General features: G+C 45.5%; 2 protein-coding genes across 2 annotated transcripts in view; both read right to left on the bottom strand.

Moving 5' to 3' along the window:
• Positions 1-912: 912 nt before the first annotated feature.
• LOC118360702 (zinc finger and BTB domain-containing protein 39-like) lies at positions 913-4720 on the bottom strand. The gene is made up of 3 exons (XM_035740021.2): positions 4582-4720; positions 2500-4179; positions 913-2312 (listed from the first exon to the last, which is right to left on the bottom strand). Exons 2-3 carry the CDS (start codon positions 4147-4149, stop codon positions 1398-1400), a joined length of 2565 nt encoding a protein of 854 aa, XP_035595914.1. The 5' UTR covers positions 4150-4179; positions 4582-4720; the 3' UTR covers positions 913-1397.
• Positions 4721-4799: 79 nt separating this feature from the next.
• Positions 4800-19292, bottom strand: part of LOC118360703 (arf-GAP with GTPase, ANK repeat and PH domain-containing protein 2-like) — a 38645-nt gene continuing 24152 nt past the window's right edge. Inside the window, exons 2-17 of the mRNA XM_052484980.1 lie at positions 18654-18712; positions 18268-18355; positions 18083-18168; positions 16249-16390; positions 15901-16035; positions 15509-15630; positions 13917-14093; positions 13590-13670; positions 13381-13485; positions 10053-10329; positions 9781-9912; positions 9070-9221; positions 8682-8772; positions 8203-8425; positions 5840-6131; positions 4800-5636 (exon numbers count right to left, since the gene is read on the bottom strand). Coding sequence (XP_052340940.1) covers positions 5505-5636; positions 5840-6131; positions 8203-8425; positions 8682-8772; positions 9070-9221; positions 9781-9912; positions 10053-10329; positions 13381-13485; positions 13590-13670; positions 13917-14093; positions 15509-15630; positions 15901-16035; positions 16249-16390; positions 18083-18168; positions 18268-18355; positions 18654-18712 — 2294 coding nt within the window. The 3' untranslated portion in view covers positions 4800-5504. The remainder of the gene's footprint in view (positions 5637-5839; positions 6132-8202; positions 8426-8681; positions 8773-9069; positions 9222-9780; positions 9913-10052; positions 10330-13380; positions 13486-13589; positions 13671-13916; positions 14094-15508; positions 15631-15900; positions 16036-16248; positions 16391-18082; positions 18169-18267; positions 18356-18653; positions 18713-19292) is intronic.

Genomic DNA, 19292 nt, shown 5'->3' on the forward strand with positions numbered 1-19292 from the left:
CTACAGCAGGATCTAGATAAACACACAAATTGTGCATAAATGCATATGCATCATTAAAATGTAATGATGAATGTATTCTGTGGCAGCAAACATAACAGATCAAATACAATAAAGAAAAAACAAAGCATGAGGGTTAGGAGCGAAAAGTAACTAGACAGTGAGATCAACATTTGTTATATTTACTTTATTCTTTCCAGAACTAGAAACGAGATATAAAGGCCAACGTTCATAGTTCTCATTAAAAAAAGTACATAAAATAATAAATATAATAAATAGTTTAATCCGACTGATGAGGTGAGACACCAAATAGTTGTTTAAATGTCATCATGCCCAAAGTGAGCACTTGAAGGACCACAAGTCTACAAAACACAATACTCATAACGTAGTGCCTTTGAAATGCTGAGACAAGGCAGACGTGATTTTTAAAACTCTTGTGTGACTAAATGGCACTCTGGTTGGAAACTACCGTTCATACCATCTGATCAGTAACACATATGAACTACTATATAATGTCTGCATTATAGTCTATCACTATTTTATTTTTACCTTTATTGAACTAGGCAAGTCAGTTAAGAACAAATTCTTATTTTCAATGACGGCCTAGGAACAGTGGGTTAACAGCCTGTTCAGGGGCAGAACAACAGATTTGTACCTTGTCAGCTCGGGGGTTTGAACTTGCAACCTTCCGGTTACTAGTCCAACGCTATAACCACTAGGCTTACCCTGCCGCCCCACTACATAAATGCTTTGAGGAAGATGTACCGAAATGGTTTCCTAGGGAACAGATACAGCAAGGCCTCATTCATCCTCCCATTCTTCAGTTACAAAGTATGATGGGTCAGGTACACTTAACCCATGTTAATGGGTACATATGCTTGGAGCGTGGCAAATATTGTTTCACTCAGACATAAATGAATGGTCTGTCACATGTTTAATATAAAAATGGATGTACACGTAACTGACAAAATGCATACAGTGATAGAAAAATGTAATTCATTTTTTGTCAAACTGAGTAATAAGACACTTAAGACAACATTTGACTGCAACTTAGGAAAAGCCAATGGACTTGCGTTGAAAATAGTCAGTAAACAGTAGCACGTCCTTCCTTCCATAGACCACAATAGATATACTGCCACCAAGTGGCTAAGCTTCTTCCAAGAAAAGATTACCTTTCCGGCTACACTATGCTACAAAACATGTCTCTTCGATCCATAATACCATCTGAAATACAGACATAAAACAAGTGAAATACATTCTACACGGCTATAGATATGGTCCACAACCAGAAAGAGGTATTGAAAGCGAGTGGAAAAGAGGGAGAGAATGGGCAAGAGACAGGCAGACAAAGAGACGGAGGGAAGAAAAGGAAGTGAAAGAGACACCAGAGGAGTAGCTGATCAGGTGTCCAGGGCGGGAAGGGGTTCTTTGGAGTGGTCGTTGTACATGAAGGTCTGCTCTATGTTGAAGTCTGGAGGCAGGTGGTCCTTGTGGACGTCCATGTGGGAGGACACCAGCTTGAGCGTGGAAAAGTAGAGGCCGCAAATGGTGCAGCGGTACATGAGTGCCCCGGCGTGGGTCTTCAGGTGGCAGATCATGGTGGAGCGCCCTCGGAAGAACCTCAGGCACACCTTGCACTGGTACGGCTTCTCCCCAGTGTGGATGCGCAGGTGGTAGGTGAACTCGCCAGAGTGGGCAAAGCGTTTGCCACAGAAGCGACAGCGGTACCATTTCTCCCGGGGGATGGTGCCACCCAAGGAGTTCCCATTGGACAGGAGGCCTGTGGGAAAGCCAGCTGCCACGGCCCCCTGGAGCAGCTTGTCTGAGAGGCTGAAGGAGCCCAGGCCGAAGCCCATGTTGCCCAGCTTCCCCAGGCTGCCTGCCTCCAGGGGGGAGGAGGAGGAGCAGGAGGAAGGGTACTCTATCTGGTCAGCCTTTCGTTTCCCTGGCCACCCCTGGCTGCCCTGGGCCTCGTTGGTGTGAAAGCTCAGGTGGTACTGGAAAGCTGAGGCAGAGCGGAAGGTCTGTGGGCATAAGAAGCAACGCAGCTCCTCCTCTCCCTCTGGTCCGGCTGCTTTATGAGCCCTCATGGCCTCTCTGTCAGTGGCGGCCTCCTCAGCATGCAGGAACATGTGTCTGTCCAGCAGAGGGCGATCTAGGAAGCCGCAGGCGCAGAGCGGGCAGGAGTAGACTGGCAGGGAGAGGTGGGTGAGGGCGTGCCACAGCAGGGCACATAGGGAGGGCTGGGGTAGCTGGCACACACCACAGCTCAGTGACTGGACGGACACGTGACTCAGCAGGTGATCCCTGATGACCTGGGGGAAGGAGAGAGACAGTATGTCAACAATACAAGGAGGGAAAATAGATGTCTTAGCCACCTCGATGCAATAGGTGTGCTCGAGTTCAATGAATTTAATGGAGCTATGTCAATCTATATATTTTACCGTCGCCATTAGCCAATACGCAAAATCACTCAGGAAACGTGGAGCAAACCAAACTGACCTGGAAGTCCTTGGTGAGGGCTTTGTTACAGACAGCACACTGCAGCTCCCCGTTGTGCCCCTGGGTAGCGTTGTGGAGCTGACTGGGGAGGGTGTACCTGGTTGCAGCTTGGCGCCGGTGGCGTACCAACTTGGCCTGGCTGTTGAACTGGAGATGACACATGTCACAAGAGAACACCACATGGGACAAGGCGTGGGTGATGCTGGCGCCACGGTCTCCGGGGAAAGATGCCCCACACACCCTGCAGGCCCCTGTCTCAGTGAGGTGGGTCTCTGCGTGGGCCCTCAGGGAAGCAGAGTCGGCCAACAGTGCCATTCCACAGGCTTTACATGCCATTATACCCTGCACCGATGACACCTGGCCAGTGTTCACACCCCCTGCACTGACCGCTGCTCCGTTCTCCACACACACCAAGTCCTCATCTTCATCCTCCTCCTCATCTTCCTCCTCCATGTAGTTCTCACCATCGCTCAACTCGATGATCTCTCCAGCCAGCTGTCTCCACTGGTCCACTCCTCCATCAGTCCCTTCTTCATCTCCCTGCAAATGCTCTCTCTCTTCATCATCGTCTTCATCATCGTCTTCATCATCCTCCCCCCCCCCAAAGATGACCCCTGCATGGTCAGAGCTCACACCTCCCACCCCAGCCTCCACCACTCCCATCTGCAGGCTGTCCAGGGGGTCTCCAGAGGAGGACGAAGGGGCCTCCCTCACCCCACAGATGTCCCCTCCCAGCTGGGCTGATGAGTCAGGGTAGGAGCAGGAGTCAGATACACATGGAGGTACAGAACCAGCCCTACTCCCACTAACTACCATCTGTTCCTCCTCACCGTTATCAACCCCGTCTCCCACCACCACCTCCTCAGTCTTCAGCTGCAGGGGAGGTCCAGGTGTAGCCTCAACAGCTACAGTGGACATGTCTACTGAACTCTGCTGATCTCCTGTCAGCTGTACCCGTTTGTCTTCGGCCATCTGTCCATAGCCCAGGTGAGACTGGACGTCCTCTGCTTTGAGGGACAGGGACAGAGGGGCTGTGTGTCCACCACCCCGGCCCAGCCTGGCCACCCTGCTGCCCTGGGGGAGAGGTGAGGGGGCCGCCGCTGGAGTAGGAGCACCCGAGGGACCAGCAGATGATGACAGGGAGGAACAAGACGCTGCAGAGGATGAGCACACGGATGACCCAGCAGCAGTAGCTGCAGCAGCAACCATGTCAGGGTCCAGGTCTCCATCCACCACACAGTCTGCAGAGCCAGAGCCCGGTTGCTGCAGGTCAGGGAAGGTAGCGTGACAGGCCCTCACCAGCTCTCTCACCCCCAGCCTCTCTGCCAGCTCATACAGCACTCCTACATCTATCAGGTCTGTGAAGATCTCTCCAGTGTAGATGAAAGTCAGCACCTTCTCAAAATTGGACGGGGACACAAAATCCAGAGTGTACGTTGTCGTGGCTCCTGAGGTTCCGATCTGAGTCCCCCTGCCCGAGAACATGCTGCGGAAGTGGGTTCCGGCGCACGCGAGCACGGCGCGGTGCGCTGCAAAGGCGCGGCTCCCCACCTGGAGGATGACATCACAGAAGAGGCGGGACAGACGGCAGTGGTTGAGCTCGGCGAGGAGGCCAGCGGCGTGGCCTGAGCCCTGCAGCCGAATCCTCATCGCTCCCTGGCGGTGTTACTCAAATCCCAACTAGAAGAGACAAGGGGAAGCCAACAGCGTCATTGTCTAGCCTAAATCAGTCCGCAATAACATAATCCAGTATCAAGCGCCATTGATTGATTGTGAGATTAAGGGGAGTGCAGCTTTGTCGAGTGCCATGCTTGTAAAACAAATATATAATACTTATTGAACTAACCAGGTAGTTATTAGAGCTCGAATACATAATAAACGAGGGAAACATTGTAACCTTTCAAGTTTCATTGAATGCTAATTTGTTAGGCTATCTAGCTTGTCAGCTAACGCTAGCTGCTCATCAGTTTTCTACGTTTGCCATGATCCAATTCCAAACTCTACAAAATGCAAACCTCTAAACACCTTTCTACAAGGATAGACAAAGTCTTTCATAAATCATGTTGATATTATATTCTTTACCAATAGAAGGCAGTATGTTCGACCATTTAGTCAACGTTTTCAATAGCTTCCTTTTTTATTATCGGTCGTTTCCAGTCGCACAGCAATGACGTAAGACAAAATAATGCCTGGAAGGCTGCTTGAAAACCAAATATTTGGCAGTAATGCCCCCCAGCGGTTGGATGACAGTGGCACACAGGAGCCAGAGGGCCATAAAAACAGACTTTTACTTTTGGAGATATTTTATTTATTTTACTTACCGTTCATAAAATTCCAAATAGAAACAGTGAAAAAAATAGATGACAAATAGATACATTGTAACAAATAACAAACAGAAAATGGTTGAAAGTATACAGTCAGATAAAATCCTATGGTCTATTGATAAAGTACTCTGAAAATCAAAGAAAACAATTGCAGTCAATGTTGTTGAATTGTAAATGTTACCCTGCATGGCTACAAACAAGTCTTAGATGTTCCAGCAGGCAGAATTACATAAAAGTACAGTATATATTACAAAATCATTATTATAATCGGTCATTGTATGTCAGTATGACTTCTCAATATTGTAAAACAGGCAAATGTATTATCTAAACAGATATAGTTTGTTACAGATTTAACCCACATATTTTCTCATTTGTTTGTATTTGTAAACAGACAACCATTGACAATTTCAGCAATATATTTGCCTTTAAAAATTGAATGAATATTGCTTTTTTAGTTGCTTGATATGTTCTCTTTCTATGCTTTACTTTTGTAAGTGGAGTACTTTCTTTATATTCTTGTTAACTTCCTCACTTTCAAAACCACATCCATAGAAGCTTTTTTTCACCAGCCTTTGTGTGCTACCATGGCCGTTAAAGATACAAAACCCTCTTCCTGGAATTGGTATGAGCCAGGCTGCTGAGGCTGGAAGTGCTAAATCTACGGGAGACACCAAGTGTGGGTCAATTAGGTGAGACCTCGTTAGGGCAGCCATGTTGCAGGAGGATGTCAGCACACTCTTTGCTCCCAGTTTTTCTAGCCATGGTCATGGCTGTCCGGCCCTGAGGATCCCTGGCCTTCACATCACTTCCATACTGCAGGGAGGGAGAGATTGAACAATTCACCATTTACATTCTGTATAAAATTACCACAAAATATAATAATTGAGAATATGTGAATTAATTAATGAATTATTTTAATGTGACAACATTTGACTTGGGCTAAAGGCCAACAATTTGTGTCCGGTGCTTGGGGAAGATCATCATCAACAAATAATTTGTCGAGACCAGGGCCTTACCCAGACTAGCAGCTGTGTCATTACGACATCACCCAGCTGACAGGCAGCGTGCAGGGAGGTGTGAGGCTGTTGCTGTGAGGGTGTTCCTCCGTTGGCCAGGGCAGTGTTGATCTGCTCCTTGTTGCTGTGGGCCAGGAGCAGTAGGAGCCTGGGCAAATCCCTCTCTGTCACCGCGGAGAGCAGACACACAGACATCGCAGTGTCCCCTGGGCCTGTGGGACTTGGAGCAGGCAGGGGTGCCACAAACACACGCTGCTCGTATTTTGCACGGATCCATGATTCTCTCTCCTCTCTGTGAGAGAGACACAAGCATACAGGTGAGTTACCACGGAAACTGCTCATGGATCAAGAGAGAGATTTCTGTGGCAACATACAGTATCTTCCAGGACGTGTGCTCCGGGCATGTGCTGACCAACTGGCAGGTGTCTTCACTGACATTTTCAGCATGTCCCTGATTGAGTCTGTAATACCAACATGTTTCAAGCAGACCACCATAGTCCCTGTTCCCAAGAACACGAAGGCAACCTGCCTAAATTACCACAGACCCGTAGCACTCACGTCCGTAGCCATGAAGTGCTTTGAAAGGCCGGTAATGGCTCACATCAACAACATTATCCCAGAAACCCTAGACCCACTCCAATTTGCATACTGCCCAAACAGATCCACAGATGATGCAATCTCTATTGCACTCCACACTGCCTTTTCCCACCTGGACAAAAGGAACACCTATGTGAGAATGTTATTCATTGACTACAGCTCAGCGTTCAACACCATAGCACCCTCAAAGCTCATAACTAAGCTAAGGATCCTGGGACTAAACACCTCCCTCTGCAACTGGATCCTGGAGTTCCTGATGGGCCAACCCCAGGTGGTGAGGGTAGGTAGCAACACATCTGCCACGCTGATCCTCAACATAGGAGACCCCCAGGGGTGCGTGCTCAGTCCCCTCCTGTATTCCCTGTTCACCCTAGACTGAGTGGCCAGACTCCAACATCATCATTAAGTTTGCAGACGACACAACAGTGGTAGGCCTGATCACCGACAACGAAGAGACTGTCTATAGGGAGGAGGTCAAAGACCTGGCCGGTGCCAGAATAACAACATATCCCTCAACGTAACCAAGACTAAGGAGATGATTGTGGACTACAGGAAAAGGAGGACCGAGCACGACCCCATTCTCATCAACGGGTCTGTAGTGGAGCAGGTTGAGAGCTTCAAGTTCCTTGGTGTCCACATCACCAACAAACTAGAATGGTCCAAACACACCAAGACAGTCGTGAAGAGGGCATGACAAAGCATATTCCCCCTCAGGAAACTAAAAAGATTTGGCATGTGTCCTGAGATCCTCAAAAGGTTCTACAGCGGCAACATCGAGCGCATCTGACTGACTGGTTGCATCACTGCCTGGTACGGCAATTGCTCAGCCTCCGACCGCAAGGCACTACAGAGGGTAGTGCATACGGCCCAGTACATCACTGAGGCTAAGCTGCCTGCCATCCAGGACCTCTACAGCAGGCGGTGTCAGAGGAAGGCCCTAAAAATTGTCAAAGACCCCAGCCACCTCAGTCATAGACTGTTCTCTTTACTACCGCATGGCAAGCGGTACCGGAGTGCCAAGTCTAGGACAAAAAGGCTTCTCAACAGTTTTTACCCCCAAGCCATAAGACTCCTGAACAGGTAATCAAATGGCTACCCGGACTATTTGCACTGTGTGCCCCTTCCCAACCCCTCTTTTACGCTGCTGCTACTCTCTGTTTATCATATATGCACAGTCATTTTAACTATACATTCATGTACATACTACCTCAATTGGCCCGACCAACCAGTGATCCCACACATTGGCTAACTGGGCTATCTGAATTGTGTCCCGCCACCCACCACCCGCCAACCCCTCTTTTACGCTACTGCTATTCTCTGTTCATCATATATGCATTGTCACTTTAACCATATCTACATGTACATACCACCTCAATCAGCCTGACTAACCGGTGTCTGTGTGTAGCCTCGCTACTTTTATAGCCTCGCTACTGTATATAGCCTCGCTACTGTATATAGTATTTTTACTGTTGTTTTTATTTATTTTCTCACATATTGTTCGCCTAATACTTTTTTTGCACTATTGGTTAGAGCCTGTAAGTAAGCATTTCACTGTTGTATTTGGCGCACGTGACAAATAAACTTAGATTTGATTTGATCATCTGCAACACATTCTTGGATTCAACTATTTAAATCTTATTCTAGTCAAATAATGGTCTTCATTGGACAAAAATATTGGCTTTTCTTTTGAACACCCAACGAAACAGGTGACCATAAATAAAGCATCCAGATGTTTCCTATCTATTACACTGAACCAGGACCCTCACCGTGTGGCGTTGGGTGTGGGTTTGTGTCTGCCCTGGGTGTGGCATTCCCAGATGCTATTGGCCAAGTGGTTGCCGATGGCAGTCAGGACCTGTGTCAGCTCCCTGGGCCAGTCATCCAGGTCCAGAGAGCGGACGCGGGACAGGTGTGTCCCAAGATTACGGTGGATCCCTGAACACTCGATGCAGATCAACGCCCCCAGGTTGAGGCTGGCCCACGTGGGGTCTGGAGAGGACATCCAAACCAAAGCAGAGGGATTGAGATCGAGAGTAAGGGATTGAGTAAAATAAAGTAAAATCATTTTGCACTAATGACTCCTTTTTCATTACTACTGAAAAAAATGAATGGCTGTATCTGGTACATAGTATAATACTGACCTCTTTGCACATGCATGGACATTGAATAGAATACGTTTTTAACTAGAGAGTTAGAGATATATATATAAAGAGAGTGAGAGAGGAGGTCAAGTCTAGAAACCCACTTGGTGCTTCACAGTCCACACAGAAGCTGTTGCCCTTGGCATTGCGAATGGCCTGTATGGCCACCGCCTCACTCTGGCTGCTCCTCCGTGCCTATGAAAGAACACATAGTTGACATTTCACAAGTATGAAGTGGATGTGCATTGTGACTGAATACGTCTCTAAGGAATCAGCAACTTGGACCGCAACGCCTGTCAGTACACAGCCAATCAGCATTATCTTCACTCTCCAGAAGGGTTCCACAGGGAACATATATACATGTTATATACTATAAAACATTCAAAACTATTTCCATTTATATAGTCTATTATAAGAAATCAACTTTGAATACTATTTTTAAACAGTACATATTTCCACACATCCCAGGCTGCTGCCCAGTCAGTTCCTTGCCTTGTTCCTGAGGCTCTCACAGGATTGCAGGCTGGCCAGTATCTGGCTCTCTATGGCCGTCACCCAGGCATCTCTGTCCTCCAGACTCTGGGCCTCAAAGTGCCACGTCTGCCCCGTGCTGGACACGATGATGAAGCCAGTATTCTCCTCATCTACAAAGACACGTTGAAAATGTAATACCATTAGTCCGCCATATTTAGTAAGTTCAAATCCTGGTTAACACTTCTTTACAGTACATCCAGAAAAAGCACATGTAACCAGCATAAACACAGACTCACTTCATCACCATGAGATGTTCGCTGATCATTTTAAAAAAGGACCCCGAGCAGGCAGACATTGTGTATGATGCAAAACGTTGAAAAAGGGTGATTGAGAGAAAGAAAGTAACAAAAACCAGCAACAAACCTTACAAATCACAGGTCAATCAGAAATGTCTAATACACTTGCTAGGTAGACAGACAAACAGACAAACAGGCATGAAACAACAGGTAGATTCAGTGAGCCAGTCAGCTCCTCACTGTTCCTTGTTGTTACCTGTCTTGTTATTGTTTCTCAAGGTACCAAAGCTTTTTCATTTCCACATTTTGTGCTTGGCTGCAGGGCAACAGTTTAGCCCAGATTAGCAGGAGATTAGGGAAAATAACAGCAAAATAGATTTATATAGAGTGCAGAATAATCTGGTAGAGATACAGTAGGAGGCCCAGTGCGCACCTTCAGCCTGTCCAATAGCTGTGTCGCCTTTCTGGTTCATACTCTTCTTCCTTGTTTTCTTCCGTTTGTCCATCATTGGAGAGGATTGACCATCTTTTCCAAAAGGGGGACTGGTTGCTCCTTCAATAGCATCTGACATTGGGGTACAAAGATGAATAAAACACAGTTTGTTATGTGTTGAGGGAACTTGCAGCTCTGGTACTATCATGCTCCAAAGCCCACATTGACATACTGTATATTAGAAACATATTATTATTACATTTCTGACATACCAGCACTATGTGACTTGCTGGACAGTGTTGATGGACAACGTTTTACTCCTCTATCTCTGGGAGAAGACAATGCACCAGGCTGTTCTTCAACAGGCACAAGGCTTGGTGGTAATAATGGGGGACTGGCGCTCTCTGTGGGTGCAGTATCCTTGGCCACACCGTTCAGGCCAGGGGAGGGCCCATAAGGGGGGACTGCCCTAGGTGGGCGTTTCCCTGGAACCTTCACTGTGACACGCAGTAGGTCGATCTCTTTAGCGTGAGAATTCTGTATATAGTCCTGAAACCACCAAGATTATACCTGTTAAACTAGATTGATTTGCTAAATTTCGCAAGACTAGAAATGAAATGTTTGTTTTTTTCTCGAAATATTGCAATTTTACTTTGTATTACAGTTCTCAGCACAGTGAATTCTCACATCAAAATAGATTTCAACTAATTTAACATCATAAAAAATATATATACAGTGGGGCAAAAAAGTATTTAGTCAGCCACCAATTGTGCAAGTTCTCCCACTTAAAAATATGAGAGAGGCCTGTAATTTTCATCATAGGTACACTTCAACTATGACAGACAAAATGAGGGAAAAAAATCCAGAAAATCACATTGTAGGATTTTTAATTAATTTATTTGCAAATTATGGTGGAAAATAAGTATTTGGTCAATAACAAAAGTTTATCTCAATACTTTGTTATATACCCTTTGTTGGCAATGACAGAGGTCAAAAGTTTTCTGTAAGTTTTCACAAGGTTTTCACACACTGTTGCTGGTATTTTGGCCCATTCCTCCATGCAGATCTCCTCTAGAGCAGTGATGTTTTGGGGCTGTTGCTGGGCAACATGGACTTTCAACTCCCTCCAAAGATTTCCTATGGGGTTGAGATCGGGAAACTGGCTAGGCCACTCCAGGACCTTGAAATGCTTCTTACGAAGTCACTCCTTCGTTGCCCGGGCGGTGTGTTTGGGATCATTGTCATGCTGAAAGACCCAGCCACATTTCATCTTCAATGCCCTTGCTGATGGAAGGAGGTTTTCACTCAAAATCTCACGATACAAGGCCCCATTCATTCTTTCCTTTACACGGATCAGTCGTCCTGGTCCCTTTGCAGAAAAACAGCCCCAAAGCATGATGTTTCCACCCCCATGCTTCACAGTAGGTATGGTGTTCTTTGGATGCAACTCAGCATTCTTTGTCCTCCAAACACGACAAATTGAGTTTTTACCAAAAATATATATTTTGGTTTCATCTGACCATATGACATTCTCCCAATCTTCTTCTGGATCATCCAAATGCTCTCCAGCAAACTTCAGACGTGCCTGGACATGTACTGGCTTAAGCAGGGGGACACGTCTGGCACTGCAGGATTTGAGTCCCTGGCGGCGTAGTGTGTTACTGATGGTAGGCTTTGTTACTTTGGTCCCAGCTCTCTGCAGGTCATTCACTAGGTCCCCCCGTGTGGATTTTTGCTCACCGTTCTTGTGATCATTTTGACCCCACAGGGTGAGATCTTGCATGGAGCCCCAGATCGAGGGAGATTATCAGTGGTCTTGTATGTCTTCCATTTCCTAATAATTGCTCCCACAGATGATTTCTTCAAACCAAGCTGCTTACCTATTGCATATTCAGTCTTCCCAGCCTGGTGCAGGTCTACAATTTTGTTTCTGGTGTCCTTTGACAGCTGAAGTGTACCTATGATGAAAATTACAGGCCTCTCTCATCTTTTTAAGTGGGAGAACTTGCACAATTGGTGGCTGACTAAATACTTTTTTGCCCCATTGTATACAGTACCAGTCAAAAGTTTGGACACACCTACCCATTCAAGGGTTTTTCTTTATTTTTTAACAATTTTCTACATTGTAGAATTATAGTGAAGTCATCAAATCTAAGAAATAACACATATGGAATCACATAGTAACCAAAAAAGTGTTAAACAAATCAAAATCTATTTGAGATTTTAAGGTTCTTCAAAGTAGCTGTCACGACTTCCTCCGAAGTCGGTCCCTCTCCTTGTTGGGGCGACGTTCGGCGGTCGACGTCACCGGTCTTATAGCCATTGCCGATCCACCTTTCATTTTCCATTTGTTTTGTCTTGTCTTATAATATATAATAATAATATAATAATATAATATAATAATATAATAATAATAATAATAATATATGCCATTTAGCAGACGCTTTTATCCAAAGCGACTTACAGTCATGTGTGCATACATTCTACGTATGGGTGGTCCCGGGAATCGAACCCACTACCCTGGCGTTACAAGCGCCATGCTCTACCAACTGAGCTACAGAAGGACCACACACCTGGTTTCAATTCCATCAATTAGATGTTCTGTATTTAACCATCTGTTCCCCCCATTTCCATGTCTGGTATTGTTTATTGTAAGTGCTTGTGCACGTTATGTCTGGTGTGCGTCGGGTTTTGTACCCATTTATTGATTGTTCTGGTCTAATGTCCATTGCCCGTGTTTCTTGGCCTAAGCAAGTTTCTTATTATTTTTGGTGTCCTTTAGTGGTGGTTTCTTTGCAGCAATTCGTCCATGAAGGACTGATTCACAGTCTCCTCTGAACAGCTGATGTTGAGATGTGTCTGTTACTTGAACTCTGTGAAGCATTTATTTGGGCTGCAATCTGAGGCTGGTAACTCTAATGAACTTATCCTCTGCAGCGGAGGTAACTCTGGGTCTTCCTTTCCAGTGGCGGTCCTCATGAGAGACAGTTTCATCATAGCTCTTGATGTTTTTTGCGACTGCACTGGAAGAAACTCTCAAAGTTATTGAAATGTTCCGGATTGACTGACCTTCGTGTCTTAAGGTAATGATGGACTGTCATTTCTCTTTGCTTATTTGAACTGTTCTTGCCATGGTATTTTACCAAATAGGGCTATCTTCTGCATACCACCGCTACCATGTCACAACACAACTGATTGGCTCAAATGCATTAAGAAGGAAAGAAATTCCACAAATTAACTTTTAACAAGGCACACTAGTTAATTGATATGCATTCCAGGCGACTACCTCATGAAGCTGGTTGAGAGAATGCCAAGAGTGTGCAAAGTTGCCATCAAGGCAAAGGATGGCTACTTTGAAGAATCTAACATCTAAATATATTTTTATTTTTTTTAACACTTTTTTGGTTATTACATGATTCCATGTGTGTTATTTCATAGTTTTGATGTCATTACTATTATTCTACAATGTAGAAAATAGTACAAATAAAGAAAACCCCTCGAATGAGTAGGTGTGTCCAAACTTTTGACTGGTTTTGTATCTGATAACTAAGATGAGATCATGTTACTGGTGTTGGTCTGGTTGATTGTGGTGTGACTTACATTGTGGCTGGGGTGATAGACCAGTGAGCCGTTGTTGGACAGAGTGACATATTTCTTCTTCCATTCTTTGTTCAGTGAGCTCCCACTCCGCTTTGACAGGATACTCTGTTACAAACAATGGGTTTAATGTCATTAGGTTCCCTTCCATGACTGAAGAACTGAAACTAATCTATTCATTATACACAATATCCAGTGTGTGTCACACTGACCTGTTTGATAGCGATGGCCCGGCCACTGCCCACGTCACCTTTAGGGTCAACATTCTTTTCACTGCCACTGCCTCGACGGTTCTGAGAGAAGTTGTATCAACATTATAGGGTTAGAGATGAGAGTGTGACAGGTATAAATATGGACTGACACAAGTGTACAGGACAGATGCGAAACGGTGTGACTATTACTGTATGTTAAACTGTACATTTATTTTAGCCCTGTTTTTAAATCAGCTTGTTTTAATAATATGGCTCTTTGGAACATTGTTCCGCTGATGAAAGATTCCAATAATTTGATCACCAGAGATTCTGAGAACAGTAACTGACCTTGAACAGAGAGGTCCGCCGTTGAGGGATGTTTCTCATGGACCCTGAGGAGCTGATACTGCCACCCCCCTCTATCGCTGCCACCGCCCCTGCCCCGCCCCGCAGCTCTCTGTGGCTGATCACAGGGGTGGAGGGTAGGGAGGAGGGGTAGCCACTATTCAGTCCTCCATTACTGGCCTGAGAAGGAGAGGGAGGGGAGGACAGGGCGACAGACAGGGAGACAGACAGGGGGACAGACAGGGGGACAGACAGGGGGACGGACAGGGGGACGGACAGGGGGACGGACAGGGCGACAGACAGGGGGACAGACAGGGGGACAGACAGGGGGACAGACAGGGGGACAGACAGGGGGACAGACAGGGGGACAGACAGGGGGATGGACAAGAGGGCATACGGAGAGTGGCACAAGGAATACAGAGAGAGGATGGGGACAAATGAGATGAAACAGAGAAAACTAGACAAACGGACAAGACAACATGCTCTTCGTCCTGAATACATTTGGTATCAAACGAGACTAAATCCTACATCTGTGGTTCCCAAACTTTTTGAACCATTCTTTGAATCCATCAAGGTCCTCTTTTAAGCCCCCAGATGAACAAAAAACTCCCGCCTTGGGCCAATCAGTATAATTTTGTAAATGTCGGATCTCTATGGAAAGATACATAATTCACCCAAGTTTAATCGAAATTGGACCAGTGGTGACTGCGATATCACGTGGGTTAGCTAGACTCATATTCCTGAGCATTTGTGCCAAATTTCCTCTCTGAGTCAAACAGATCAAGAGATATAAACATGTGCCTGTTATAGCGCCATCGTGTGGTCAACATGAATGTTCTTGCATATGTTGAATCTTCACAGTGTTTGCAACATGTGAACCAACTTTTATTACAATACGAATATCCTTGACTGATTTGCATTTATGTGCATAGAATACGCCCTCGTGAATGTTTATTGGTCAATATTGGCCATGATGTTTTAGGTGCTAGTCTGGAAAATATTGCGTTGAGACATCTTTGTCCATAGCTGCCACGTAACAAGATTTGTCCTGATCGGTCATTCGGTGCTGAAGGAGTAGCCTTTTATGTGTTTTTCACAAAATTGGAAAAGGTGTCAAATCCACCATTGTGGACCTTGTGGGTCCCTGAGACAAATTTGGTCCTTGTGAGGAGAGTGACCTATGTACCAAATGTCATGACTAGGTCAAATTGGGTGAGGGGTGTGACCTTTCAAAGTTTGCATTTGAAATCTGTTGTGATAGCACAACCATCTAGCCAATCAGTGTAATTGTATAAATGGCAGCTCTCTATGGCAAGACACATCATTCACCCAAGTTTTGTCAAAATCAGGCTAGTGCTGTCTGAGATATCTTACTAATGCAGGAGACAGATCCACAGTCCCCTCCCCGATTGTATTGTGGGTGACAACAATGTATCTAGCCACAGCTCAAGGTTTAGGCCTATAGGAGGAGCTTCAGTACTGTAGCTGGTATCCACCTGTGGGTCCCACTGCACTACAGTATTCATTTTCTGTCAACAACACAGAAGAGATAAGCCTGGGAAAAAGACAGATGTGAACAGTGTGAGGCATGTTACCTGTCCAGGGAAGGATGCTGACCCCGATGTGGAGCCCCCAGAGTGACTGGGGGAGTTAGGAAGAGACTTGCAGGAGGCCAGGAACGCAGACTGTTTCTTCTGTGTGACTATTTTCTGGACAGCTGAGAGGAGAGAGAAATACTGCACTAGTGAGATGGCACTAATCGCTCATTACTTCAGGATGTGAATTGTAGGTGTCAGGTAAGTAAGTACAGCTGTGCATCTCTGGTCAAACAACATAGACTTGTGATATAATCCTTTATGTAGAATGACATTGCTTTGAAATGATTTGTGAAGCATTTGTGTATAGTGCGACCAGAATGATTTATTGTGTGTGTCTGTACCTTTGGGTCCCCAGCTCTGACACCAATGCTCAACTTCAGTTAACTCACCCTCCTGAAAAACCCGGTCTACGTTGAGCCCATAGGTGGCACAGGTCTCATAGAACACACAGTGCCTCACATCAACACATAGCTGCCGGGCACGCATGTCCTCAATCACACGTGGGTTGGTACTGCTGATTTTGTCTATAGAAAGAGGACAGCGGAGACCGTGGGGCTTCAGACACTGAGATGAAGTCATATAGGCTACAGTAGCTTGTACAGTATATATATATATATGCTCACTTTCTTCCATCTAATTATATCAAATAAGGCTAATGGTTCTGTAGATGCTATCCATCTGCCCTCTTACATTTCCCTGAACATATCCATCCATTTTCATTCCTCCATGTTCCGTACCTTGTGTCCCAACCACAACAAGTGGGATGTCAGCACGGCTGCGGTGTGTGTTGAGCTGGCTGTACAGCTGGTACACATCCTGGAAGCTGGCCTCATTCTCCAGACTGAACACAAGGACCACTGCATCTACCCAGTTGCTGAACTACAGACAGAGATTTGGTAGGAGAGGGAAGAGAAGCGGGAGGCGAGAGGCAGACAAGTGCCAGATGGGGCAGGATAAGGATTAAGATGAGTTGGTTAGATTGTAACTCTGTAATTATTTCTCAACTCATCAACAACAATGCAACAAGGTATACAGTGCATTCGGAAAGTATAGCCTTATTCTAAAATGTATTAAATAAAAAAATGTATTCATCAATCTACAGACAATACACCATAACGACAAAGTAAAAACAAGCTTTTAAGATATTTTTGCAAATTTATAAAAATAAAAAACAGAAATACCTTATTTACACAAGTATTCAGATCCTTTGTTACAAGACTGGAAATTGAGCTCAGGGGCATCCTGTTTACGTTGATCAGATCCTCTCTGACCAAGGCCCTTCTCCGTTTCTCAGTTTGGCCGGGTTTCTAAACTTCTTCCATTTAAGAATTATGGAGGCCACTGTGTTCTTGGGGACCTAAAATGCTGCAGAATTTTTTGTACCTTTCCCCAGATCTGTGCCTGGATAAAATCCTGTCTTGGAGCTCTATGGACAATTCCTTCTACCTCATGGCTGGGTTTTTGCTCTGACATGCACTGTCAAATGTGTGACCTTTTAAAGACAGGTGTGTGCCTTTCCAAATCATGTCCAATAAATTGAACTTACCACAGGTGGACTCCAATCAAGTTGTTTTATTTTTATTTAACCTTTATTTAACCAGGAAAGCAGGCCATTATGTTAGAGTGGCCAGACGGAAGCCACTCCTCAGTAAAAGCCACAACAGCCTGCTTGGAGTTTGCCAAAAGGCACCTAAAGGACTCTCAGACCATGAGAAGCAAGATTCTCTGGTCTGATGAAACCAAGATTGAACTCTTTGGCCAGAATGCCAAGCGTCCCGTCTGGAGGAAACCTGACACCATCCCTACAGTGAAGCCTGGTGGTGGCAGCATCATGTTGTGGGGATGTTTTTCAGTGGTGGGGACTGGGAGACTAGTCAGGATCAAGGGAAAGATGAATGGAGCAAAGTACGGAGAGATCCTTGATGAAAACTTGCTCCAGAGCACCTGTTCCAGAGCCCCTGTTCCAGAGCACCTGTTCCAGAGCACCTGTTCCAGAGTGCAGGACCTCAGAATTGGAAAACAGGAAAACACAGCAGGACAACATAGCCAAGACAATGCAGGAGTGGCTTCGGGACAAGTCTCTGAATGTCCTTGAGTGGCCCAGCCAGAGCCAGGACTTGAACCCGATCGAACATCTCTGAAGAGACCTGAAAATAGCTGTGCAGCGATGCTCCCCATCCAACCTGACAGAGCTTGAGAGGATCAGCAGAGAGGAATGGGAGAAACTCCCCAAATATAGGTGTGCCAAGCTTGTAGTGTCAAACCCAAGACGACTCGAGGCTGTAATCGCTGCCAAAGGTGCTTCGACAAAGTACAGAGTAAAGGGTCTGAATACTTATGTAAATGTGATATTTCTGTTTTTTTTATTCAATTGAAAAAATGAATAAAAATCTGTTTTTGCTTTGTCATTATGCGGTATTGTGTGTAAATTAGTAAGGAGAAAAAACGATTTAATCAATTTTAGAATATGGCTGTAATGTAACATAATGTGGAATAACTCAAGGGTTCTGAATACTTTCTGAATGCACTGTACACATACTCCAGCAAATACACTAGTACATTTACACACACCTGTGCATCAGGAGTAACTGCCTCCTCTCTGATTAGCAATAGATGACTCTGTCCATCTACCAATACCTCCTTCTTATACCTCCCCCCTGACAATGGAACAGCAGAGCAGAGGTTAGTTATTGTGTGTCAGAGAGCCACTATGAAAGATAAAATGGTAGCACAAGAAAAGTGTTTTTCATGCTTACCTTCAATCTTCTCTAGTGGAAGATAACTGCCTGTTATGTATCTGTTTATCAGCGCTGACCTGCCACTTCGAAGACTTCCCAGCACCCCCTGCACAGATTAAAGAAGTTAGACAACACACACACAGCCTACTGTACACACACACACACACACACACACACACACACACACACACACACACACACACACACACACACACACACACACACACACACACACACACACACACACACACACACACACACACACACACACACACACACACACACACACACACACTCACACACATCTTCACTCATGGTAGCTTCCCTGAATAGAGTGTGAAAAGAGATGAAGCTCCATCTAACTTTTCTTTCAATTGATATTTAATATGGATGCTTTGTCTTACCACACGGAGCTCAGGGATGGATCGACTCAGGGTCCACTCTTGACTATTTGCACAAGCCGCTGCTTGGGAGAAAGGGACAGAGGGAATCATAATTTTGATAATTCAAGGGGAACAACAACCAGAATGGCCTTGGAAAGGACTCGCGATAAATGACTGCTATGTGAATTGGTTGTGTGGCAGTCAGGCACTCTTGATCAAAATAACCTTTCACGACAACATAAATGAGTCTACTGGACTAGGCTAGTTTGTCCAATGCACTGTTCATCCACTGTACCCCCAAGAGGCCTGCCATACATATTTTGTGTCGTTCTCTGAGAACATCCTTCACATGATGTAGCTGCCATTCAAAGGCAGCTGCAGGGGGAGGGGTGGGGGGGGGAACAACTCCCTTCGCTTTGTGTGTTGCTAGGCAGTAGAATGCTCTGCGCAATCCCAGTGGAACACACACACCAACACTGTTACTGTCAGGGATGGAACAGCACCAACACTGTTACTGTCAGGGATGGAACAGCACCAACACTGTTACTGTCAGGGATGGAACAGCACCAACACTGTTACTGTCAGGGATGGAACAGCACCAACACTGTTACTGTCAGGGATGGAACAGCACCAACACTGTTACTGTCAGGGATGGAACAG

Source organism: Oncorhynchus keta, chromosome 28, assembly GCF_023373465.1.
Source record: "Oncorhynchus keta strain PuntledgeMale-10-30-2019 chromosome 28, Oket_V2, whole genome shotgun sequence".
Taxonomy (NCBI): Eukaryota; Metazoa; Chordata; class Actinopteri; order Salmoniformes; family Salmonidae; genus Oncorhynchus; species Oncorhynchus keta.